General features: G+C 44.6%; 1 protein-coding gene across 1 annotated transcript in view; it reads right to left on the bottom strand.

The window, feature by feature from the left end:
- ENDOD1 (endonuclease domain containing 1) overlaps positions 1-23,806 on the bottom strand; it is a 38,676-nt gene extending 14,870 nt beyond the window's left edge. The window contains exon 1 of the mRNA XM_003944762.4: positions 23,274-23,806. Within this exon, the coding sequence (XP_003944811.3) occupies positions 23,274-23,573 (300 nt within the window). The 5' untranslated portion in view covers positions 23,574-23,806. The remainder of the gene's footprint in view (positions 1-23,273) is intronic.
- Between the last annotated feature and the right edge of the window lie 734 nt (positions 23,807-24,540).

Here is a 24,540-nt window from a genome sequence, read left to right as displayed (position 1 = left end):
TTTGAATAGATATTTCTCAAAAGAAGACAAACAAATAGCAAACAGGTATATGAAAAGGTGCCCAACATCATCAACCGTCAGGGAAATGCAAATCAAAACTACAATAACATATCATCTCATCCTGGTTGAAATGGCTTATATCCAAAAGACAGGCAATAACAAATGCTGGTAAAGATGTAGAGAAAAAGTAACCCTCTTATACTGTTGGTGGGAAATAAATTACTGCAACCACTATGGAAAACAGTTTGAAGGTCCCTTAAATAACTAAAAATAGAGCTATAACACGATGCAGCAATTCCACTTCAGAGTATATATCCCAAAGAAAGAAAATCAGTATATCGAAGAGATATCGAGATATCTGCATTTCCATGTTTGTTGCAGCGCTGTTCACAATAGCTAAGATTTTGAAGTGACCTAAGAGTCCATCAGCAGATGAATAAAGAAAATGTGGTACATATATACAACGGAGTACTATTCAGCCATAAAAAAGAATCAGTTCCTGTCATTTGCAACAATATAGATGAAACTGGCAGTCATTACATTAAGTGAAATAAGCTAGTCACAGAAATTCAAACATTGCATTTGATCTGAAAATCAAAACAAGTGAACCAATGGAGTTAGAGAAGAGGATGGTTACTAGAGACTAGGAAAGATAGTGGGGAGTGTGGGGGAGGTCGAGATGGTTAATGGGCACAAAAAAAAATATAGAAAAATAAGACCTAGTATTTGATAGCACAGTAGGGTGACTATAGTCAATTAACTTTAATTGTACATTTAAAAATAACTCTAAGAGTATAATTGGATTGCGGTAACATAAAGGATAAATGCTTTAGGGTATGGATATCCCATTTTCCATGATGCGATTATTATACATTGCATGCTTGTATCAAAATATCTCATATACCCCATAAATATATCTACCTACTATGTACCATTACATGCCTGTATCAAAATCTTATATATCCCATAAATATATACACCCACTATGTACCCACAAAATAGTTAAATTTAAAAAAAAGTTTCAGTAACTTGCCTAGGGTCACACAGTTAGTATGTGACAGAACCATGTGCCAACTTAGGAAGTCCAGCCCCATAGCTGGTGTTCTTTCTTAATCGCTGTTACATATGCCTCAAAATGGGCCTTCACATCAAGAAAGTCACCATCTATTTGTGGACACAAAACAGATATATACAAATTTAAACAGAAAATCCAAAGAAAAACAATAGCATGATGCAGTTTATATCAACTGCTAAATAAATGTTAAGAAGAAAAAAAAACAACGGAATTTCAGAGGAAGCAAGAGCCCAATGAGTGCAGTCAGGGAAGACTCTTGGAGGAAACAAACCCGAAGTGGAAGTTGAAAGATGTACAAGATGTTGACAGATTTGGTGAAAGAGCAAGGTCAGTAAAGCTTTAGCAGGATTTCTACACAAAGGTTTAAAGGCAGAAACAGGCAGCCTGTGCAAACGGGACACTGGGTAAGGAATAGTGACAGGTTACTTGGAAAGGGCAGCAGGAGATCACACTAAAATTTCAAAAACATTGTTGTATCCCATTTACCCTTCACGTAACCATACAATGGCATCATTACCATCTCCAATGGGAAAACTGAAACTCAGATGAATGTCAGGTACAAAGTCGGTACAAAGCATGTGGAAGAACCAGGGCTTAAGCTCAGCTTCTCTGATTTCAAAGCTCCTAACTGCAGGGCAGTAGCAGCCCAAGCCTGCGAATGAGGAAGGGAATGCTGAGAGCCACAGAGCATACACCGTGAGAAAACAGGGTAAGGGAACAATTAAGAGACACAAATGGTGCTGTAAGGACAATCAGTTGTCTAGGGTCATGCCAAAAGTCACAGGAAGAGAAGGCTTTAGCTAGGGGGTGATCAATAGTGTGTGCCACCTGCTGCAGAGAGGAAACAGAAGGATGGAGTCAAGGCTCTTTGGTGATTACAGACTAGTAGGGACCAAGGGTTCAGGAAAGAAGACAGTTGGTGGAAGTGACTGAGTATGGGCAAGAGGAGACTGCAGCAAGAGGCCTCTTGTTTGAGAGGTCTGTAGGTAGAGGCAGGAGAGGAACAGGGCCTCAGGCCTTGGGGACAAGAGGATTGCAGGTATAAACAAACATCATCTTCCATGCAAGGTAAAGGGAACTCTGGAAAGTTGGGGCTACTTGAGGATCTGCATGACAGAGCATCTTAGGGCAGGTTACCTGAAGCTCTAGAGCAGGGGTCCCCAACCCCAGGGCCATGGACCAGTACTGGTCCACACAGCAGGAGGTGAGCGGTGCGCGAGCAAGCGAGGTTTCATCTGTATTTACGGCCACTCCCTATCACTTGCGTGATCGCCTAAGCTCTACCTCTTGTAAGGTCAGCTGTGGCATTAGATTCTCATAGGAGCATAAACCTTACTGTGAACTGCGCATGCAAGGGATCTAGGTCGACTGCTCACTATGAGAATCTAACGCCTGATGATCTGTCACTGTCTCCCATCATCCCCAGATGGGACCGTCTAGTTGCAGGAAAATAAGCTCAGAGATCCCACTGATTATACGTTATGGTGAGTTGCATAATTATTTCATTATAGATTACAGAGTAATAATAATAGAAATCAAGCGCACAATAAATGTAATGTGCTTGAATCATCCCCAAACCATCCCTGTGCTCCCTGGTCCATGGAAAAATTCTCTTCCATGAAACCTGTCCTTGATGTCTAACAGGTTGGGAACCTCTACTCTAGAGCATCCCAGGGAGAATGCTCAGAAGGGAATGGATTGGAGGAGCAGGGAGGCACTGATCAGACTCCCAACCCTAAGGACTTCTGGACTGCAAAATCCATGCAAATGTCAGGGGCCAAAGTCAGCAGTGCAGATTTTCCATGGGGAGTCTGTCACTGAGGAGAGAGGAGTAGCTACTGGTGGAAAGTGGCCCTCAGGGAGCACAGGTGTGAAGTTTTGGAGCCTACCAGTATAAACACTGCTCTCTGGCCTCCTCCACTCCTGTTCTGTTCTCCTTTGGTCCAACCAACTTTTCTCAACTTCTCTACGGCTAGAATCACGTCATCTTCATAAGCTGTTTCTCTGAAATAGCTCAGAGACATGACAGGGACTAGGGAGTTCAACTCCCTTCCCAGCATCAATCTTGTGCAAGTGTCTTGATGTGACAGAGGATCCCACAGGGCCAGAAGACTAAGAAAGGGGTCAGGCATCCCAGCTGAGGCCAGTCAGGGGACTACACCTTGGGACAATGGAGTGAGAGTAGCCCTGAGAGCAGAGGGGAGTGACAGAATGTCTCAGAATGCACAGGAGGATGAGGACTCTCTGCAGAGGGCTAGAATGAGTGAGTGGGAAGAATGGAAAAGGGGATAGGGCTTGTAATGTGTTACTAACTTTGGCCATTGACTTTAAAAAGTGTGCATGTGCACGTGCACATGCTTGCACAGACACACACACACACACACACACACACACACACACATGGGGACTTGAAAGTCAGGAGAAAATAGTTGTCACAGAGAAGGGAATTGAGCGTACTGGGGAGTGGGATCCTGTGCATTTGCCCCTAGTATTTTCACAGACTGCGGACTTCTCAAAAGTTGGGATCATCTCTTGTCCTCTTTGCCTAAGTCATAATGGAGACTGCATTTGGCAGGTTCTTGGTAGGTATCTGCTAATTAGTACACTGGTGACCATGATGGCAGCAATGGAACAAGAGAAAAGGGAGAGCAAGGGGATGATACTGGGAGCCCGTGGAGGAGTCAGCCTCTTCTGAGAACTCAGGGGAGGATGAAATGGGGGCAGATGAGGGGCTGGTGTTGGCAATTACTAGGGAAGTGGTAGTCTGCTTCTCTGCCATGGTGGCCAGGGGCCAAGAGCATAGGGAGAATTGGGAATGTCTTTAGCCTCCTGAGGTCACTGTGCCAGGGAATTTGCAGAAGAGGGGGGAAAAAGGCTGCTGAAAAGAAAGGAAGCCCCCATAGAAGTACAGGCAGGACACGTAGGGCAGGACAGCTCTGCTGAAGCCAGGGTTTGAGGTTTTGTACTTAGATCCCCAGCAATGATCTGCAGTCCAGAGACAAGAACAGAAAAAGAACTGGCCTAGGTGAACCCTGGGAGCCTTGTCCCTGCAAACAGAAGTTGCAGGTGACAGCTAATGGGACCGCTGACGTGAAGAGACGGAGCAGCGCAGGTAAAGAGCAAGACAGGCTCAGTGGTGACGAGGGCAGGAGAAGGCTGGGTTCTCGGAGTAGCAGCACGGCAGCAGCAGCTGTGGCCCTGCTGCGGATGGGCAGCTTGTGTGCCTGGAGACGGCGCCTCAGCATGTAGGACACAAGTGGGCAGTTGAGTTTGGCAGGCTGACCTCCAAGGACAAAGCAGAGGAGTCTGCCACTGCACTGAAATGGTATGTGAATCCATCAGTCTGAACCACTGAATTGAAGGGCCAGGGCCAGTGCCCAATTATCTCTGTGTTCCCACACCTAACATGATGGTCCTGCACACTCAGGAAGTGACTGGCATTAGTTGAAAGAATGATCTCATTTGAGCCCCACAACAATCTTCCAATGTGCATAGGATTGCCTCCAATTTGCAGATGAGTCTCCACAGAGAACTGGCTCTCCTCTAATTCTGTTTCTCTGTCTGCTGCGAGGAAAAGGTGGTCCCCACAACAGACCATCAACATGGTTATTAAACTCTGCAATGACTCACCATGGAGGGTGGAGTTTCCTTCCCCTGGAGAATTTTAGGCTGAGGCTAGATAAGCACATGCAGAGGATGTTCAGACAAGATCCTGTGGTCAGATGACCTAGGAGCTATCCAACTCCATGGGGACAAAGACGCTATTTCCTTAGAGGTTTGCTTTATTTTTCAACAAGAGTTAACATAATAGAATGAGCTGAACAGTGGGTGTTCCCATTTTGTTTCTGCCGTGTGAACTACGATACAGGCATATGCTCACACACACTGGGATGCAAAAGTAATGCCACCATCCCTGCTGCTGTCATCAGGTGGGTCGAACAGCCCCTCCTTAGAGGAGATCACGAATGCAGCTGATAACGGGAACATCAGAGGATCTTATCAGAGCTGCCTACAGGGGCCTAAAAGTCCTCTGCATAGTCACAGGGTAGGATGAACTCAATCTGAGGCTGGGGGAGCCCTAGCAGAACCTACTTGCCATGGAAAATACCCAGCAAGGGAAGGAGCTGCCTTTCAACAATGAAGCGGGAGGCTAGTGGGGCCACAGCAGATTAAGGACATTTGAGGAGAAATAAACCATGAGGCCTTTTCAGCTCTCAGGAAAGAAATCAAGTTCCAACCCACCCATTTCAGAAAAAAAAAATATTCCATGCTTGGCATGTAAAATACTCTTTATCCTCTTGGGAATAGAAACAGCTTTAGAAGAATGAGGGGAATGCTCCTTTTTCTTTCTTTGTGTGTGTGTGTGTGTGTGTGTGTGTGTGTGTGTGTGTGTGTGTATTTTTAAAAAGAGAAATTCAGAGCTTTTCATTTCCTGAAAGGCCTTTTAGCTGAGCATTCCCTTGTCCTCTCCGCCTTCCTCTGGTGAATCACCCTTCCTGTGGGCTCCCAGCCCCACTCATACACCTTCCTGGCTGTGGGAAGAAGGAGGCCTTTCCAGCTCTGGCCTGTGCTGTGCACACCCATAGGTGTTGGCACACTGTGGGAATACAAAGACAAATGGCTACAGAGCTCTCTCCTCAATCAGAGGACAGAAGATAGAAGGATTGAAAGGGTGGGTGTTCTACTTGCATTTCAGATTTCTCTTTTTCTTGAGAAGCTGAAAAAATAAAAAGAAAAGGAGGAATGTTTTAAATTCACCAACTCCAAACGGGCAATAAATGCAGGCAAGAAAGGCCTGTGTGAAGGCTAATGGGTGGACTGGGGGAAAACAGACTCTTCGGGGACTCCTCTGCTGCTCATCAACACAGAGCCTGGAGTTTCAGGCTCCTCCTGGGAGCCTAAGAATGTGTGTGGACTCTGGCCGGGCACGGTGGCTCATGCCTGTAATCCCAGCACTTTGGGAGGCCGAGGTGGACGGATCACAAGGTCAGAAGATCGAAACCATCCTGACTAACATGGTCTCTACTAAAAACGCAAAAAATTAGTTGGGTGGGCGTGGTGGCACCTGTAGTCCCAGCTACTCAAGAGGCTGAGGCAGGAGAATCGCTTGAACCCGGGAGGCGGAGGTTGCAGTGAGCCGAGATTGCTTTACTGGACTCCAGCCTAGGCAACAGAGCGAGGCTCCATCTCAAACAAAAAACAAAATAAAGAAAGTGTGTGGACTCCTTTAAGGCCTTTCCAGACTGCAGTACCTTCTCAGGTTACATCATTCCTGGTCTTCTTTGGTTTCCTTCCTCATTACTCACAGAAGCCTGTTTTCCACTCTGCTTTCCTTTCCAGAGCAATTATTCTTAGCATTGACTGTGTGGTACAGAATTCAGAGGAGTCCCTTACATTGAGAAGCTTCCATTTCTAATTTTTTCCACCTTCTGAGTTCAGACAAGATCAGAGGTTCTTAGGCCTGGCTGCACTTCAGAATCACCTAGGAGCTTTAAAAATATCCTCAGGCCTCACCCAGACCTCTTAAACCAATAAAAAGAATGCCTACCTCACCCCTAACCCCCAGTATTAGGGTGTTTCTAAATTTCCCCAGGTGATTCCAATATTAGGAAGGCTAGCTCTTCATCAGATTCTCATTGATCATTCTCTGAAGAATTTACTTCCCTGCCTTGACAGCCGCTGCAGGAAATTAGTGATGACTCCTTAAATCAATAGTTTTCAAAATTCAGTTTGCTTCGAATACAAAAATTGCATTAATGCTAATTGTATGAATACTAATTATTCAAACTGAATTAGTATTAATGAACACATGGACGCAGGGAGGGGAACAACACTCACTGGGGCCAAATAGGGAAGTGGGGGTGGGGACATAAAAGAAACAAGCTAATGCATGCGTGGCTTAATACCTAGGTGATGAGTTGTTGGGCACAGCAAACCACATGGCATATATTTACCTATGTGACAAACATGTACATCCTGCACATGTATTCCAGAACTTAAAAAAAAAGCAATTAAAAAAAATAAAAACAAAACAGTATAACAACAACATACAAAGCATTTACATTGTATTAGGTATTCTAAGTAATCTAGAGATGATTTCAAGTATACAGGTAGATATATCTAAGTTATTGTAAATACTATGCCATTTTATATCAGGGACTTGAGCATCGAGGATTTTGGTATGCACAGGGAATCCTGGAACCAATCCCTCATGGATACCAAGAAACAACCGTAGTTTCCTCATTAAACCCTGTTGGATAGACTATTTTGAGAGTGCCATATGTTTCCAGCCAGGCCCCTGATTGATACGGCCCTAGTGAAATGTTTTCCAAGGCCCAACTCACCCAGTCCTCGGAGATCGTATCCACAACCAAGTATTTCTGACACTGTCTCTGAAAGAGCAGCATTTCTTACACATGACCCTCTCCCACCCACCTCCATGACAGTCACAACCAAGGGCCACCCAATCTGGCCAGCAGCCAACCGTATGGCTCCCTTGGGTTTTCAATGTAAGAAACGCAGCAAATGACAACAGCCAGTGAAGTGTGTGAAACCTCCTAGATGCACTTTGTCGTTGGCAGCCAGGCTGACCCATGGGAAAGCCAAACTGTTTAAAAGAGAGAAGACAGAGGCAGGGTAGGAAAAAGACTCTGAAGATGCTGTGGGACCCTTTGGTTTCTGGAAGGTTCCCAAGTCTGGTTCCTTTGGGCTCAGTGTGTCTCTTTTCCTGTGCCTGCGAATTTGTAGATTTACCTGTGGTATCTTTCAACAGTCCTGCCCTTCACTTGAGTAAGCTCAGATAAGTTTTATGATTCATGCATTAATGAGTTTGAAATATCAGAAAAACTATTCTTACGAGAACCCAGTAAGGTCCTTAAGGGAATAGGGATAGGAACCTTGCAAGCAATGGAAACTTCTAAACTCCAGGATTAAAACTGGGAAACAATGAAGAGACAAATCTTTTCTTTTCTTTTCTTTTCTTTTCTTTTTCTTTAAAAAAAAAACAGCCGGGCGCGGTGGCTCAAGCCTGTAATCCCAGCACTTTGGGAGGCCGAGGCGGGTGGATCACGAGGTCAAGAGATAGAGACCATCCTGGTCAACATGGTGAAACCCCATCTCTACTAAAAATACAAAAAATTAGCTGGTCATGGTGGCGCATGCCTGTAATCCCAGCTACTCAGCAGGCTGAGGCAGGAGAATTGCCTGAACCCAGGAGACGGAGGTTGCGGTGAGCCGAGATCATGCCATTGCACTCCAGCCTGGATAACAAGAGTGAAACTCTGCCTCAAAAAAAAAAAAAAAAAAAAAAAAAAAACACAACAGGGTTTCTCACTCCAGTTGCCCAGGCTGGAGCACAGTGGTGCAGTCTCGGCTCACTGCAGCCTCCACTTCCAGGGATCAGGTGATCCTTCCACTCAGCCTCCCAAGGAGCTGGGACTACAGGTGTATGCCACCATGGCCAGCTAATGTTTTGTATTTTTAGTAGAGATGGGGTTTCACCACATCCAGGCTAATCTGAAACTCCTGGATTTAAGCAATCCACCAGCCTCGGCCTCTCAAAGTGCTAGGATTACAGGCATGAAGCACCATGTCCAACCAGGACGAGTTGTCTTGATCCCAGAAGTCTGGGAGCAGATCAGAAGAGTATCCCAGGGAACAAAGAGAAGAAATTTCTACCAAATTCTTCTAAAGGGAAGAGTGGGCAACAATAACAGAAGATCTCACAGAGCCACTGAATTCAGACTAAGAGCTGAGGCCAGTCACAGGCAAGGTGGTGACAGAGCAGGAGTGTGTGAAATGAAGGGCACTGTGGCAATAACACTCCGTAGACACAGGAGCATTACACTCATCCTAGCTGTGTACAAGTCAGACAGTCTGGGAAGCAAAGGTTACTTAATTCATTCAACATGCTTAACATATATGCGCCAAGCGTTTAGGCACAATGCAAACTGCCTTTTGCACACATCGTCTCCCTGAATCTTCTTAATTCCTCTGTATGATGAGGACAATTTATTAGTCCCATGCCACAGATGGAGAACTGAGCTCTATGAGATTTGATAGTATTTCCAAGGTCACATAGCTGATAAATGGCAGAGCTGGGACTCCCAATACAAAACACCACTCTGCATGTTTAATCCTTGCCCCTTAGCAGCTAACAATCTAGTGAGAGAGAGGTAAACCACTTATTGGTCCTGATCTGCCTTCCCGATTGAGTAATAAGACACCCAGGGGCAGGGACTGTGTCTTGTTCCAGGACGATGTCTTGGATTCCTATTTCTTAATTTAGTCCTAAGATCTCAATAAACGGTTTTGATGCTGATGAAAATGACAACCCTGATGATATCAGTAGCAGCTGGATGTCTGAGGACAAATCCTTTGCAACACTATGAGTCTGGAGCTGCTGACCAGGAATGAATAAATAAATAAAAAGCTAACCAAGCAAACAAATAAAGAAGGTGAGCTTGTTTCTGTTACTGAAGCTCCCTGTAATTCCACGCCTACTTCTTAAACCCCAATTCACTGGTAGAGAAGGGAACAAAGTCATGATAAATTCTTGTCTTTCATTGGTTGTGACCACATTTATTGTAAAAATGAATGGTTAGAATCACTGAGAGAAAACACACACTCTCTCTCTCTCTCTCTCTCTCTCTCTCTCTCTCTCTCTCTTTCTCTCTCTCTCCTCTCCTTAGTTGCTTAACTCCTCTTTCTTTAACTGTGGGATGAATTGAAGAATAGAATGGTACCCAATATTGACAGCAGTGAAAGCAACAGCAGTAACAAGCCCGGCCAATAAACTACCTGGGCATGGAATTGCAGTCAGAGACATCACTGTCAACTCAATTACGAGTCAATCTCACCTGAAAACTTGGAAAATCCACAGCCTGTCTCTACAAAAGATTATAACCATAATAAATAGCCTTTCTCCAAAGGCAACTGGCAAAATTTGCCCTTCATTTTAAAGGCCGTTAGAGAAGGGGACTTAGCCCTTAACTCTTTTCCAAAACATAATAACTCTTAACTATCAGAACATGGCTTATTTGTATCCAACCTAAATCTTCCTCCAGCCTTTAAGCTTACTACTTCTTCTTCTTTTAAGCAGAAAAGAGCCATCTGCTTCTCAATGCTATGTAATAAATATAATTCGAGATTAATAAAATCTGCCCTCAGGCAAAATCATTCTCCTTTTTCTCTCCTAGGTTTTTTCCTGGGCTTTATGAAGGTAGCTCTTCTTCAAGTCCCTGTAAATGTGAGGCCAAATGGCGGTAGGCTTTAGTAACAGAACGCCAGATTAGAAATGTGGAGCTCTGTCAGCTCCATCGCTTGCTGGCCTTCTGACTTTGGGCAGACCAGTGACTCCCTGGGCCTCTGCCTCTTCTTCTTTAAGAGGAAAAGGATAATGCCCTTCTGTGCAGAACAAGGAAAGGGAAGGAAGGTTGGATTTTTTTCAAGCCACCTGTGAGTTATATATTATATATTCTCGAAATAAAAATGCAATGAAGTTTGACAATCGAAAATGTCTGTGGAAGAAAAAATATAAAGAAAAATTAAAAATGAAAATAGGATGTAGTAGACTTTATATTTAAAGTCCTGAGGTCTTCTAAGTTAAAATGCTTAATAAAGTAAGTTGTTTACACTTACGTGCAAACTCACCCACTAGAGGTCCCTACACTCTTCTACACCATTGATATGGGGGTTGTTTGAGGGGCTTGTTAGATGCAGCCTTATAGAGTTCAAAGAAATGCCAAACCTTTGGAACTAGAATAAAAGGTATGAAATAGTCCATGTGTCTGTAAGTATAATGGAAATGTCTAAACGTTACATACATACACACAAACTATAAAGACTGGAAATCTTTGAGAAATGGGAGCTTTTCTTTATACAGTTCTGGAATGCTAAAAAAATTTTTTACCATGAGCATATGTTACTTTTATACTCATAAAAAACTAAATATTATAAATAATAACCACTACCACCAAGACAATAAAAAGGTTAGTTGAAAACCATCTGTATGTCTAGATCTAGGCTGCTGCGCTGTAACAGGAATAGGATTGCACAGCTTGTACATCTCACTGCCACTGCTCAGTCCACACTTGCCAAGTGTTTACTCTTCAACAGCATTTTTTGATCACAAACTAAGTGCTGGAATTATGCTAGACCAGGGTTTGGCCAACTCCAGCTCATGAGCCAAATCCAGCCCACCAACCGTTTTCATAAATTAAGTTTCTTGGAACATAGTCAAATTCATTCATTTATGTATTGTCTGTGGTTGTCCTGTGCTAAAAGCATAGTTGAATAGTTGCAACAGAGATGAGATGGCCCACAAAGCCCCAAATCATTACTATTTAGCCTTTCACAGAGCAAGTTTGCTGTCCCTTGTGTTAAGACAATGAGGATTCAATGGTGAACACCAATAGCTGGTCCCTGCCTTCAGGGAACTTAGAGTCTGCTTGGGAGGCACTCAATTAGTCACACAAATGAATGTATAATTGCAACTTACTAGTAAAGAAAAGTGTGTTTGGTGCTACTAGAGAGTGTCATGGGTAGTTGACCTACTTGGGAATATCATAGAGGGCAACAAACAAACAAACAAACAAAAAACACAAAAACCCCAGCAGGTACAAAGATCTATGATGGGAGAGAACAAGGACATTTAAAAAAAAAAAAAAAGTAGGCTGGGCATGGTGTCTCACACCTGTAATCCCAGCACTTTGGAAGGCCGATGCAGGAGGATCACTGGAACTCAGAAATTTAAGACTTGCCTGGGCAACATGACCAAACCCCATCTCCACAAAACCAAACCAAAAAAGAACCCATAAAATTAGCCAGGAATGGTGGCACATGCCTGTGGTCTACTTGGAATGCTGAGGTGGGAGGATCGCTTGAGCCCAGGAGGCAGAGGCTGCAGTGAGCTGAGGGTACACCATTGCATCCAAGGCTGGGAGATAGAGAAAGACTCTGTCTCAAAACAAAAGTAACCAGAAAGAAGCCAAAGCGGCCAAGCTAAAGATCTGCAAGGTGAGTGAAACCAGATAAGGCTGGAAAGGGAAGGGGACAGACCATACAGACTCTGTAGAGCATGATAAGGAGCTGTGTCCTTCTCTGAAGAGCAGTGGGGAGTCTTGAAGGGTTTCCAAAGGAGTGAAGAGGAGAACCAGGTGGAATGGGTTAACCAGTCAGGAAGCAGTCTTGCAGAGACTTAGGTAGATGATGGGAACTTGGGCACCAGAGTTCAGATAAGTCTGTACCGGACTCATATAGGAGGGAAGTCTGTCCACTAAGGTCATCAAACACCTCATGTCTATGAAAGAAACCTGTCTGGTACAATGATGGGTACTATGGCTCCAGATACAATGGAGACATCCAAAAATGAGAACAAAAGGTTTTTTTATAGTTAACAAACTTGGTATTCCTTTCCCCATGTTTCTGTGTGTCCCGAGACTGTACCGAATGCCCAGTCTTTCAGAAACATCAACAGAAGCCATTTCCTTATGAGGATCCTATGTAACTATGCATCCTGGTCCATTTAAGCAACAAAGTTGACTTGGATTAATTCCTTCCCATCGTTATAAATACTAAGAAAACAGCAAGCAGATTTCCTGAAACCAATGCTGCTGTCTCACAAACGTACAGGGAAGGCACATTTACAAAGCTGTGATAAAGTCGATATAAGAACAAATGTAAGAAGTTGCCAGAGTGAAGGACTTTAGCTTACTAAACAGCCATAAAGTCTGGGTGTGGTGGCTCACGCCTGTAATACCAGCACTTTGGAAGGCTGAGGTGGGCGGATCACAAGATCAAGAGATCGAGACCATCCTGGGCAATATGGTGAAATTCTGTCTCTATTAAAAAATACAAAAATTATCTGGGTGCGGTGGTGCGCACCTGTAGTCCCAGCTACTTGGGAGGCTGAAGCAAGAGAATCGCTTGACCCTGGGAGGCAGAGATTGCAGTGAGCCGAGATCAAGCCACTGCACTCCAGCTTGGCGACAGAGTGAGACTCCATCTCAAAATAAACAAAACAAAACAAAAACAGTCATAAAACAAAAAGAAATTTTGGCACCTTCAAGAAGGCATATGTTCAAAGTTAGAGCAAAGTCTCTCTTCTTGTCCCAGTGTAGGTCTTCTTGCATTGCTGGGTTATTAAGTTTAAGCCTCTGCTGTGTTCTGCAGGTTTTCCTTCCTGGGAGCCAAGCTGGCTGCAGAGAAGGAGCTCCTGAACAGACTAGGGCTGGATGATGGATGTGTGGATCCGCCATTTCTGCTCAAGGGGTGAAACTCTGGAGGGTGTAGTGAGCCTGCGCAACTGCCTCCCCACCCCCGGGACAGCTGGCATTGAGACAGGAGCTGGGCTTGTCCTCAGGCCCATGCATCACATTGAATCCAACAGCCTGTCTGGCAGCAATGGCTCCATAACCCCAGATATGCAAGACCCTATCCCCCACCCTCTTATCTCTGCCACTCGCTGAGATGCAAGAGACAATATATGTTGCTCAACAGAGTTAACACGGTTTTAGGATGATCCACTTTTCCCAGCTCCAATCTAGTGCCTTATGGAAAATGTCTGCTTGCATAAGGACCATAGGAAGAGCTCAAGATGAATCGGAATAGAACAGGATTGCACAAGAGGGAAGCAGCATCCTTAGCCCAGTGCAGTATTTGTAATAACCCCACCCTTCCTATAGCCACAAAGGTACACTTGGAGGTGGTAAGCCTCTGATATTCATGGGCATGTGACTGCCAGAGCCGGAAACACACCCTCCATAAAATCCTGGTAAATGAACATGTGAACTTTTAAAAGATAAACTTCATTCAAGAGCATTCAATAGGAGCACACTCAACACATCAACAAGTTTGTAACAGAAGTAGTCCATGTGTGCTCTGGTGTCAGACAGCTCAGGTTAAAACCCCAGCCCCATCTCTTCTTAGCTGTGTAGACATGGAATAGTAGTTTAACCTCTCTGGGCTTGTTTCTTCTTCTGTCTAAGAAGGATAATAATAGTACCTATTTCCAATGGTCCTGAGGATTACATGAAATTACATGTGAAAAGATAAAACTAGAAAAGTGCCTGCTACATGATAAGCATCCAATGAGCTCTAGACTGTACTTACTGGAAGGTCAACTGAATACCTGAAGGTTTCTTACACTCAGAGCGTCCAAAACTGAGTACCTTTTCCTCCTGCAGCTGTATTAAAGTATAACTGGTATACAAAGAACTGTACATATTTAATGTGATGAAATAAATGTGCAATAAATATGTAATAACTCATCACATAATTAATGTGCTGAGTTTGGATGTATGCAAATACCCACAATACCATCACAACAACCAAGGAAAGAGACACATCTGACACCTCCTGTGCTCTCCTTTTGCCATTGTGTGTGTGTGTAAGAAAACTTAATATGAGATGTACTCTCTTAACAAATTTTGAAGTCCACAATACAATATTGTCAACTACAGGCATTACATTGTATAGCAGATCTCTAGAACTGATTTATCCCGAATAACTGAAACTTTACACCCACTGAACAACAACTCTTCATCTTCCCCACCCTCAGCCCCTGGTAACCACTACAGGTTGAGCATCCCAAATCTGAAAATCCAAAATCCAACATGTTCCAAAATCCAAAGCTTTTTGAATATTGACATGACACTCAAAGTAAATGCTCATTAAAGAATTTCAGATTTCAGATTTTCAGATTTAGGATGTTCAAATACTAAATTCAAAATTTAAAAAAAAAAAAAAAAAACCCCAAGCTGAAACACTTCTGGTCCCAAGCATTTCAGATTAGGGATACTCAACCCTTACTGTATTCTTGCTCCTGTGAACAAACGTGAGTTCTTGAAACAACCCCCAAACAGCTCCTCCTTTTGTATTCTTGTCTTATTCATGGCAACTCCAGTTTTCTGATTATTCAAGCCCAAACCCTTGGAATCATCTCTTCCTTTTCTCTCACTCCAAAGACTATAAGCTCTTTCTTCACAATATATCCAAAATATACACTGCTACCATCTTGATCCAAGATACTACCATCTTTTGTCAGATCACTGCAACCTCCTAACTGATTTATTTGCTTCTGTCCTTAATACCGTAACTCTGTTTTCAATGCAACAGCCAAAATGGCCCTCTTTAAATGTCAGTCAGATCATGTCCAAGCTCTCTGCTCAGAACCCTGCTCAATTGCTTCCCACTTCACACACAATAAAACCCCAATATTTTACAAACAGCTCAGAAGGATCTAAATGATCTGCCGTCTCCTTCTTCACTTCTCTGACTTCATCTCCTGCTACTCTCCTCATTTACCCTTCTCCAGCCACATCAGTCTTAGTTCTTCCTCAGCACACTCATGCCTCTGGGCTTTGCAATTACTATTCCCTTTACCCAGAACGTTTTCTTCCTAGATACCCTCATAACTGGCTTCTTACTTCTTTTGAATCTGTACCCAAAAGTCATCTCCTCAGTGATCTTTTTCCCTGGATGAAAACCTTTTTTTAAACTTCACCTTTTCCTTGATATCTCATAGCCTCCTTCCTTGCTTTTTCTCTTTAACACTTAGCAGTATCTAAAATGGGTCTTTTTTTTTTTTTTTAAGACAGGGTCTCACTCTGTCACCCAGACTAGAATGCAGTGGCATGATCTCAACTTACCACAGCCTCTACCTCCTGGGCTCAAATGATCCTCCCACCTCAGCCTCTGTGAGTAGCTGGGACTACAGGTGCATGCCAGCACACCTGGCTAATTTTTGTATTTTTTGTAGAGACGGGGTTTTGCCATGTTGCCCAGGCTGGTCTCAAGCTCTTGGGCTCAAATCATCAGACTGCCTTGGCCTCCCGAAGTGTTTGGGATTATAGGCATGAGCCACAGCGCTTGGTGCTATGTCTTTTATTTACGTATTTTATAATCTATATTCTTTATTAGATATTAAGCCCTATGAGAGTAGGTATTTTTGTCTCCTTGGTTCACTGCTCTCTTTCCAGGGCTTAGAATAGTGCCTGACACATAGCACATGCTCAATAAATATTTGTTGACTAGAATGAATTAACTGACAGAGGGCTTAAGGCTTTGTTAAGGCATTAGGTGTCCCTGCCAACTGGAAGTCAATCAAAACTCAAGACCAATCAGCCCCTAAAGTATAAATCAACTGAAACATGTAATTATATTTATATTTTCAAATAATATTTCAGCCATATGCTTATTCTGCAAAGTGAAATGTACCCATATTTTCAGCTTTGATTAAAAATAGAAAATACACTCCATTTGAACTTTTGATTGAGGCACACTTCTGTCCAGCACTAGGTCAATGAAGCATGACTGGAATACTAAATGGTGCTTCTATTCTTGGTTCAGCCTATGAGTCAGTTTCTCCTTGATTTCTCCTTCCTTTCAGTGGCCAAATATATGTTTTTTTCATCGACAGGCAACGAATTACTGCCATGACAGATGTCACGTTCTATGAAACTGAAAGGGTAAGTAACCACTCAGAAGATATAACATGCATCTTGAAGGAAGAAATCTGAAAAGAAAGTTTTCTTGACTAACAGTAATTCTACAAGTAAGACCCGATCACTGAAAGCAAATGCTACCGGAAAATAAGGACTTACTTTCTTATATTTTCACTTTCAGGGCTGACAGTTTAAAAGGAAGAGAAATTTTATGCCCAAAGTATAAAATCTCAATTCCCCAAGGAAAGCTCCATTCAATCACCATGAATCACCAGTAATGGAGCTACCATGAATCATCAGTAATGGAGCTAACAGAAACCTGAAGCTGGCATTTTCAGAATGGTATGTTAGTAGTGAAGCCATAAACCATCCAAAGAACTGGATGAAAAATAAAATGACAAGTCTAGTCAGGCAGTTTGGATTCTGGAGAGAAAACACTAACATTTTAGTTGGAAAACAGTGTGATAGAGAAGAGAGTTAAGAGCTTTGGATTTGGGCGGTCATAAGCTCCAGTCCGGGCTTTTGCCATTTAGCAGCTGTGTGACCTCAGATAAGTTACGTGACTACTCTGAACCTCAGTTTCCTACACTATAAAACATAGGTCATAATACCTGGAGTTGTTATACAGATGAGACGAGTTAGACTGTGAAGACCTTTGACATGGTGAGGGATCAACAAATAATAATTCCTTGCCAAGATTGTACAGACTTAAGTCTAAACTGAAAGAATAGTGTAAAAAATTGTCACCACTGGACTGCTTCAGGACAAATGTCCCTGAAATATTCTGCCAACATAGGTAAGTACATTAACTTGATCCTGAAAATGGCCTGGAAAGCAAAAGGAGGCACTAAATCCAAAGATGAAGAAAAAGCTAGAGGGAAAAATTCAACGAAGAATAGCATGGGTGGCTCCTGTTTTGCTGTGAACATCACAGGAAGAAAGACATTGTTGAGTGACGGCTTTTGGAACCATCCCCTGGGTCAGGCACTTCCCAGCCTTGTCCAGGCTCAGCGCAATAGACTGGAATGCCATTGCTCACTGTTTCATGACAACACACTTCTTGGTTGCCCAGGACAGAGCGGGTGGAGATGTCTTTGGTACCTGTTTGGTTTGTTTTTGCTTTTTTTTTTTTTTTTTGAGACGGAATTTCGCTCCTGTTACCCAGGCTGGAGTGCAATGGCGCGATCTCGGCTCACCGCAACCTCCACCTCCTGGGTTCAAGCAATTCTCCTGCCTCAGCCTCCTGAGTAGCTGGGATTACAGGCACGCGCCACCATGCCCAGCTAATTTTTGGTATCTTTAGTAGAGACGGGGTTTCACCATGTTGACCAGGATGGTCTCGATCTCTTGACCTCGTGATCCACCCGCCTCAGCCTCCCAAAGTGCTGGGATTACAGGCTTGAGCCACCACGCCCGGCCTGTTTTTGCTTTTAATCACTCAAATCCACCCTCCATCTATTCATTCAATCTTCCATGCATTTCATCTCTCATCATGCATTTATGGAGCATTCTATTATATGAATGTGGGACATAAACCAAGCATTTGAGAAGATACACAGAGAGCTATTTTGCATTTTAGGGGAGATTTGTAGAACTGCAGGCGTCACCTAATCCAATATTCCATCTCTGTGTGTGTGTGTGTGTGTGTGTGTGTGTGTGCGCCCAGCACCTACTGAAGTAATACCTTATATACACATTCATATTTACTAAGAGCTTACCAGATTCCAGGTACCATGCCACATGCTCTCATGTGTTATCTTGTTTATTTGTCACAACCACTCTATAAACACTGTTATGACCTTTAGTGAACAGATCAAAAAAATAGGGCTGGAAGAATTTAAGGGTCACATAATTTGTCAATGGAAGAGCAGGGATCTCAATTAAGTCTCTTAATTAACACGTAAGAATCAAGATTGTCCTGTTCACTGCATTTGTTATACAGAGATTTAAGTGTATGATGGTCTATATATCTGTTCTCTGACACAATGAAAAGCAGACTGAGGTTGGAACAAATTCAACAGTATTTCTGTTTCAGGTTGTATAAGCCATGGATGGAAATTAAAGATCAAGGGCTTAATCGAAGTTCTAACTTGAGACAGCTGTTCATGTGCACTTACTAAGATCCAGAATATGACCTCACTGTGCCCTCTAGGAAAATGTTTTTGCAGTTAGCCAGAATATCCCCTTCACTCCAGAGTCACTGACACTTGAGAAACATTTATGCAGCCACATAAGTGCTCCCACTTGTCCTGTGACAGTCAGAAAGCAGAAGTGGAGCAGAAATCAGAATTCTCACATAAAAGATGAGAATTAAAATCCTAAGACCATTAACACAGTGGATCCATCGTGAGGTCAAAGAATCTCCATAGTGTATAAGAAAGGTAATCAGTAATGAGTTCAGAAATAAGCTGTGTGACCTTCAACACCTCAGTTAACCTCTCTGAGCCAGTTTCCTCATTTCCACAAGAAAATAACATCTACCTCACAGTATTTTTGTAAGATTGAACAAATATACACCGTAATTACTGAATATATAAATTATATAATATATAATTATATATATTTATAATTTAAATTTGTATTTATTTATAAATACAAATTTATATTTTATAAAATCATATATCATAATTTATAAATATACATTTAAATTATATCTTTATAATTTATAATTATATAATATATAATTTTTATATATTATATAATTTACATATTCAGTAATAACTATATTTGTTATATATTATATAATATATGTTATTATGTATTATATGTGTATTTATTATAATACTTATATATTAATTATATACTATGTAATATGATATGTTTACATAATGTATAATATTACATATCATTTAATTTGTATGTTCAATTCCTTCCATGTTTATAAAATGATGGCGCTTTAGATGTTGGCTTCTGGCATAAATCAGCAATGCACTTTGGAAAGGCATCATTGGTATCTTAATCTAAAAATTCTTCCCTTAAGTGGAAAGGAGTCGAAAACTAAAAGGTTTTAGGCTTCCTGCACTAAACCAGAATCCAGTTCTCAGGTTTCTAGAGTCTTGACTAGGACCCCTCCAAACCATCTCCTGTAGGCAGAGCAGAGATCAAAATCATTCGGGATAGTTTCAAAGGCCAAAGCTAAGACTGGTGGAGTAGCTGCAGAAGACAATTCCAGCTCTGCATAGGGAGCATGTTTGTAACAGCAGCTGCTGGCCAGCCATGGGGCAAGCTTCTGAAACAGGAAGCTCCCACCAAGAAAACTCTAGCAGAACATTTCACCCACTGCTCCTGATTGATTCTCCTAACATCAAATTATTTTATTCGACACTTACCACGTGCTTTCTATGAGCTGGGCACTAGGAAAAGAATGAGTAAGATGCAGTCATCATTCCTCAAGGGCTCAAATTGGGGAGACAGATACGTAAGCAGATAATTACAAAACAAAATGGTAAGTATGAAATAGAAAAATTATAAGCACACTGAAGGGGTGGATCTAACTAAGAAGGCGGATACAATTCAGGTGGGAAATTCTTTCTGGAGGAGGTGACACCTCAGTAAAATCTTAAAGGATGGAGTAAGGGCAGGAAGTGAAGGATGAGATGGGCTCAGTGTAGAAAGAGAATCTGGGCAAAGGGAATCAGCATGAGCTAAGAAATAGACATCACAAACCTTCTGGTTTGAGAGGAACTCTATAAAATATGAGGGTGGGGCATGGTGAGAAACCAGGTTGGAGCTGGAGACAGGAGCGTGGCTACGGAGGGCCCGTAAACTGCACTCAGCAATGTGAACTTTGTCCGGTAGGGATTAGGCAGGCAACACCTTACCCATTTTAAGCACAAGGGTGACTAAGTTTCTGTGATCTTTGACTTAGGAGACTCTTTTCAAAGGGAAACTGCAGAGTGGCCTCAAAAGCTGCTGAACTGGGCTTGGGAACTCGGTGTCACTGCTGTCCTCCCTGACTCATCGCTGGAGGCAAGTGCTGAGTTCCTTTGGTCTCCTGCCTCTTCCTCCCCTGTGTACTGGGCCTCTTGGTAACACTGACCTCATGAAAAGGTGATGTGGGCACAAGGAGACTCAGCATTATAAACTGCTTGGAAGCAGCCAAAGGTACACATTGAGCCCTGAGCATCTTTCTGCAGCGGGGATCTTGGCTGGGAGACAGGCCTCGGGGTGCAGGCAGCGGGAGGGGGCAGGTTTGCTACAGTGCGCTCCAGCCCAGCTGCACCTCACACCTCCTCCTCCCTCCCTCTCTCCCAATACTCTCTGGATCCTGGCTGACTTGACTTGAGGTTTGAGGGGGTGGATGTGGGAGGCCACCCACCTTGCAGGGAAAGGCATCCTTTCCTCACCACGGTGACCATTCTGACCTCTCAGCACAGTGTGAACTCAGGCCCCTTGTACTTTTCAGAACTGCTATTCATCTTACCTCTCAAGCTGCCATTTCTAACTATTTCCACCCACCCTTCCCATCTTCTTTAAGCTCCACAGTCCCTTTCCTCATTATCCCACCCAGGGTCTCCATGTTACCTGGTTCCCTCCACTTCTTTGTGTCAAACTACGCTCCTTTATGACTCACTTTTTCCCTAGATGCGTAAATGGCTCTGCCTCCCTAAGCCTTCCTTGGTGACTCCTCCCTAGCTGATCCCTCCCTTCCATGATTCCTCTTTATTCTGAGACTTGAACACATTAATCTATTTGTATTAGTTTACCTGTTCCAACTTCTCCATGCACAAATCCCTGAATCTGCCATGCCTTTCTCACTCACGGTGTTCCCTCTGCTTGAAATGTCCTCCTCCCTGTCTCCCTTCTGACCTCCCTTCTGGCTTTATCTTTCCAGGCACAGCACAAATGTCATCCTGACCCTAAGGCTTGCTTCCATCACCTCAAAGACAGATTAAATCTAATAGGACTTTGCTCCCCTTTATTAAATTATGGTTTTTTGTTTATGTCATAGCAACAGCTAGTACTCCTGTGTCACACGCCTCTCTGACAACTTTACATATGGTAACTCATTAAATCCTCGCACCACCCTCTGCTATTATCTCCAATTTAACCTGCCCAAGTTCATAGCTAGTCAGTGGAGCAACTGGGATTTGAACTCACATAGCATAGCTCTAATCAAATACTAGGCCACCTCTCCACCCAGCAAACCCCACCTGCCCACCAGGAAGCCTTTGTCCTAGAACTGCACTCAGATCTCTTGGTATCCCAAATGTCTGGCATACAGCAGGAGATCACTAAGTGTGCTCTGAATTTAGCTGAAATTTGTTTAGCATGCATTCCCATGATTTCCTCAGACGTATATTCAGTCTCCCTGGGCTGTCCATGAGATCAAGGGGAAAGGACTAGGTCATTTGTATTCTTCGTAGGCACACAATCACAAAGCAAGATGAGATGTGGGGAATACCCTGTGAGCTCTAGGGGTGCAGCTGGAGGAAAACTAATTTTGGATTTAAATGTGTCGTGTGTGTGCAATTGACAAAGTCTTTTTCACACGCCTGATCTCAACAGGTGTTATCAACAGCTGAGGTAAGTGGAAGGATGTGAGGAAGATAAGAAAACTAGGTGCAGATTGTTTGACACCCGGCAGAGACCTCAGAGCTAGAAATAGCTCAATGAAGTAACAACCCACAGGCTCTGAATAAAGCACCTGAAAGCCAGCCTCCTGTCCACGGGTGTGGTCCTGGGCAGCTGTGGCCATCAGGAAAGGAAGAGTGTTGGGTCAGCTCCTCCCCCGGCAGCCTGAGCAGGTGTGGGAAGCTGGTGAGAAGGCGAAGGGGAGCCGGGCAGGGTGTTCTAGAGAGGAGGCCAAGTGAGCAGAGGTGAGCCAGGATGTGTTAAGAGTAGGCCAGCAGGTTCGACAGCCTCTGAGGGCTTCTCCAGTGTTTGGTTACCTTTACCATATGGGACACAACACCATAAGAGGTGACATGATTTCCTAGTGATCTGATAATACAGATATGAAGAGTCAGGAAAAACTGACTTGTCTTTCCATCAGTTGGAGGTATTCAGTGTTTCCCTATCATGCGAAACTATCCCACTGCCTTTCTAAAAATCTATACCTCTATTTTATTGTTCTAACTCAGCACAACCACAGATCGAATTTACTCAATGCCATGTGTAGAAGGAAGGATTTTCAGGCTAGGATGGGCTCTGCAAAGGGAAGCTTTCCTTAGTAGAAAGGGTAATGAATTCCTAGCCAAAAGACCTACTCCATCTTACCAGCTGGGTGGTCTTCCGCATGTCTCTTCAACCCCCTGGGTTGTAATCTCCTCTGCCGTAAAACGAGGACGAAAATACCCACCTCCCCACCTCCAAATGAGTGCTACGGCAATGACTTGCACGATGGCCTGTGAGCGCCCAGCCTAGGCTTTCTGCGGATCTAAACCGTCTCCAGGGTCTCTGTCTTACGCTTCACTATTCAGGAAACGAATGAAACACTGCAGATGTCAGCGCAGAAATGCAGGGAGAACCTCCTCCCACAGGGGACCTCCCGCCCGTGCAGCTCATGAAGTGAAGTGATGACTCTCGGATCGCCAGGCTCTTATTGCAGCCTCCACAGGGGGCGAGGCCGGCTAAACTTCGGGGACGCAACCCGGTGGGTCAGGAACCCGGGTTTTTTGGCCCAAGGCAAGGAAGGCGTGGGGATTGCTGTTCCGGGCCCGGCCCCTCGTGGTGGCTGCAAAGCGCCCCTGGGGGCAAGTCCAGCGGCAAGGCCCCCAGCGCGCGCAGCCCTGCTCGGAAACCGCTTCGCTTACCTGCGGCTCCACCAGCCAACGCTGCTCTGCGCCGCCAGGCGCCGGGCGCGGGTGGCGGAACGCGGAGTACACTGGGATGCGGTCCCGGGTGCTGTAGAGGGTGGCGAAGCGCTCAGCGCCCTCCGCGCGCTGACAGATCTTCACGTGGGAATCTGTTGCCAGACCCGCAGGCGGGGTCCCGGCGTAGAAGAACTTGTCACATTCGCCAAAGCCGGCTTCCTCCTCGCCCACCAGCCGGCCTTCCAGCAGCCCGGCCAGGGCGAGGAGGCTGCCCAGCGCGAGCCAGCGCTCAGTGCCCATGGCGGCCTCTGCGAGCGCGGCGGGGCCGAGCGGCGGGGCGGCCGCGGCTGGAGCTCTGCGGCCGGGCGAGGAGCGCGACGCAGCCGGGCCGGGTAGGGAAGGGAAGCAGGAACCCAAGCGCGGCGCTCTAAGGAGCCAGGCGGGGCGGGCGAGCGGGCGGGGGCGGGTCCGCGTCCGGAGGCCGCGCCTCCCTAGCGGAAGATGGCTGCAGAGGCCCGGGCCGGGCTCTGCGGTGCTGACAACGTGCCCTGGGATGCGCCCGGGACTGGAGACGCGGTCACCTGCCGCCGCGCCGCCTGGTCTCAGCAGTCAGCGGGGACGTGCGCTGCTAAGAATGCAGAATCCGAGTGGGGCGGGCCTTGTCCGAGGGGCTGGGAAGGGACAGTCGCCTGGACTGGGAGCCAAGAAGCCTGCGCGCGCCCCACGGCCGCCCTGGGGATGCAGAGGGGCGGCGTGAGATGCTCTCGGAGCTGCGGCAGTTCGGAGTCAACGGGCAGGGTTCCCCTCTGAAATCTCACGAACATCCGTCCCCCTCGCTCCACCGAAGTGCTCAACGGCCAGCACAGGCATACAATGTTGGTGCAGGTTTTTGTTTTGTTTTGTTTTTTAGCTCACCAGAGACTCGGAGACTCAAGAAATACTGTTAAAGGAAGTCCCTAAACTAGGCAGACAGTACAACCCTTCTGTGGTTTTCTAGGTGCAACGCTTAGAAACCAAACCGATGCCAAGCAAGGAAGGAGGTCAGCCAATGTCATTGGTGGATAGGTTAGCCAGTTCTTTCCTTCATTTATCCCTCTGAATGCCTAGGTGCCAGCCTGAGATAGGCACTGGATTACCACAGGATAAACAAGAACAGGGCCCCTGCGGTCACAAAGACAGCCTACTCGGAAAGCTTGTCATTAACCGAGGAAGCGTGCTATTAAAGGGATAACTAAAAACTGAACACAGATCTGTGAGGCCCATGGCT

Source organism: Saimiri boliviensis, chromosome 6 (assembly GCF_048565385.1).
Source record: "Saimiri boliviensis isolate mSaiBol1 chromosome 6, mSaiBol1.pri, whole genome shotgun sequence".
Taxonomy (NCBI): Eukaryota; Metazoa; Chordata; class Mammalia; order Primates; family Cebidae; genus Saimiri; species Saimiri boliviensis.
Note: the sequence above shows the minus strand (reverse complement) of the source record. Positions and strands in the feature narration are given on the sequence as shown.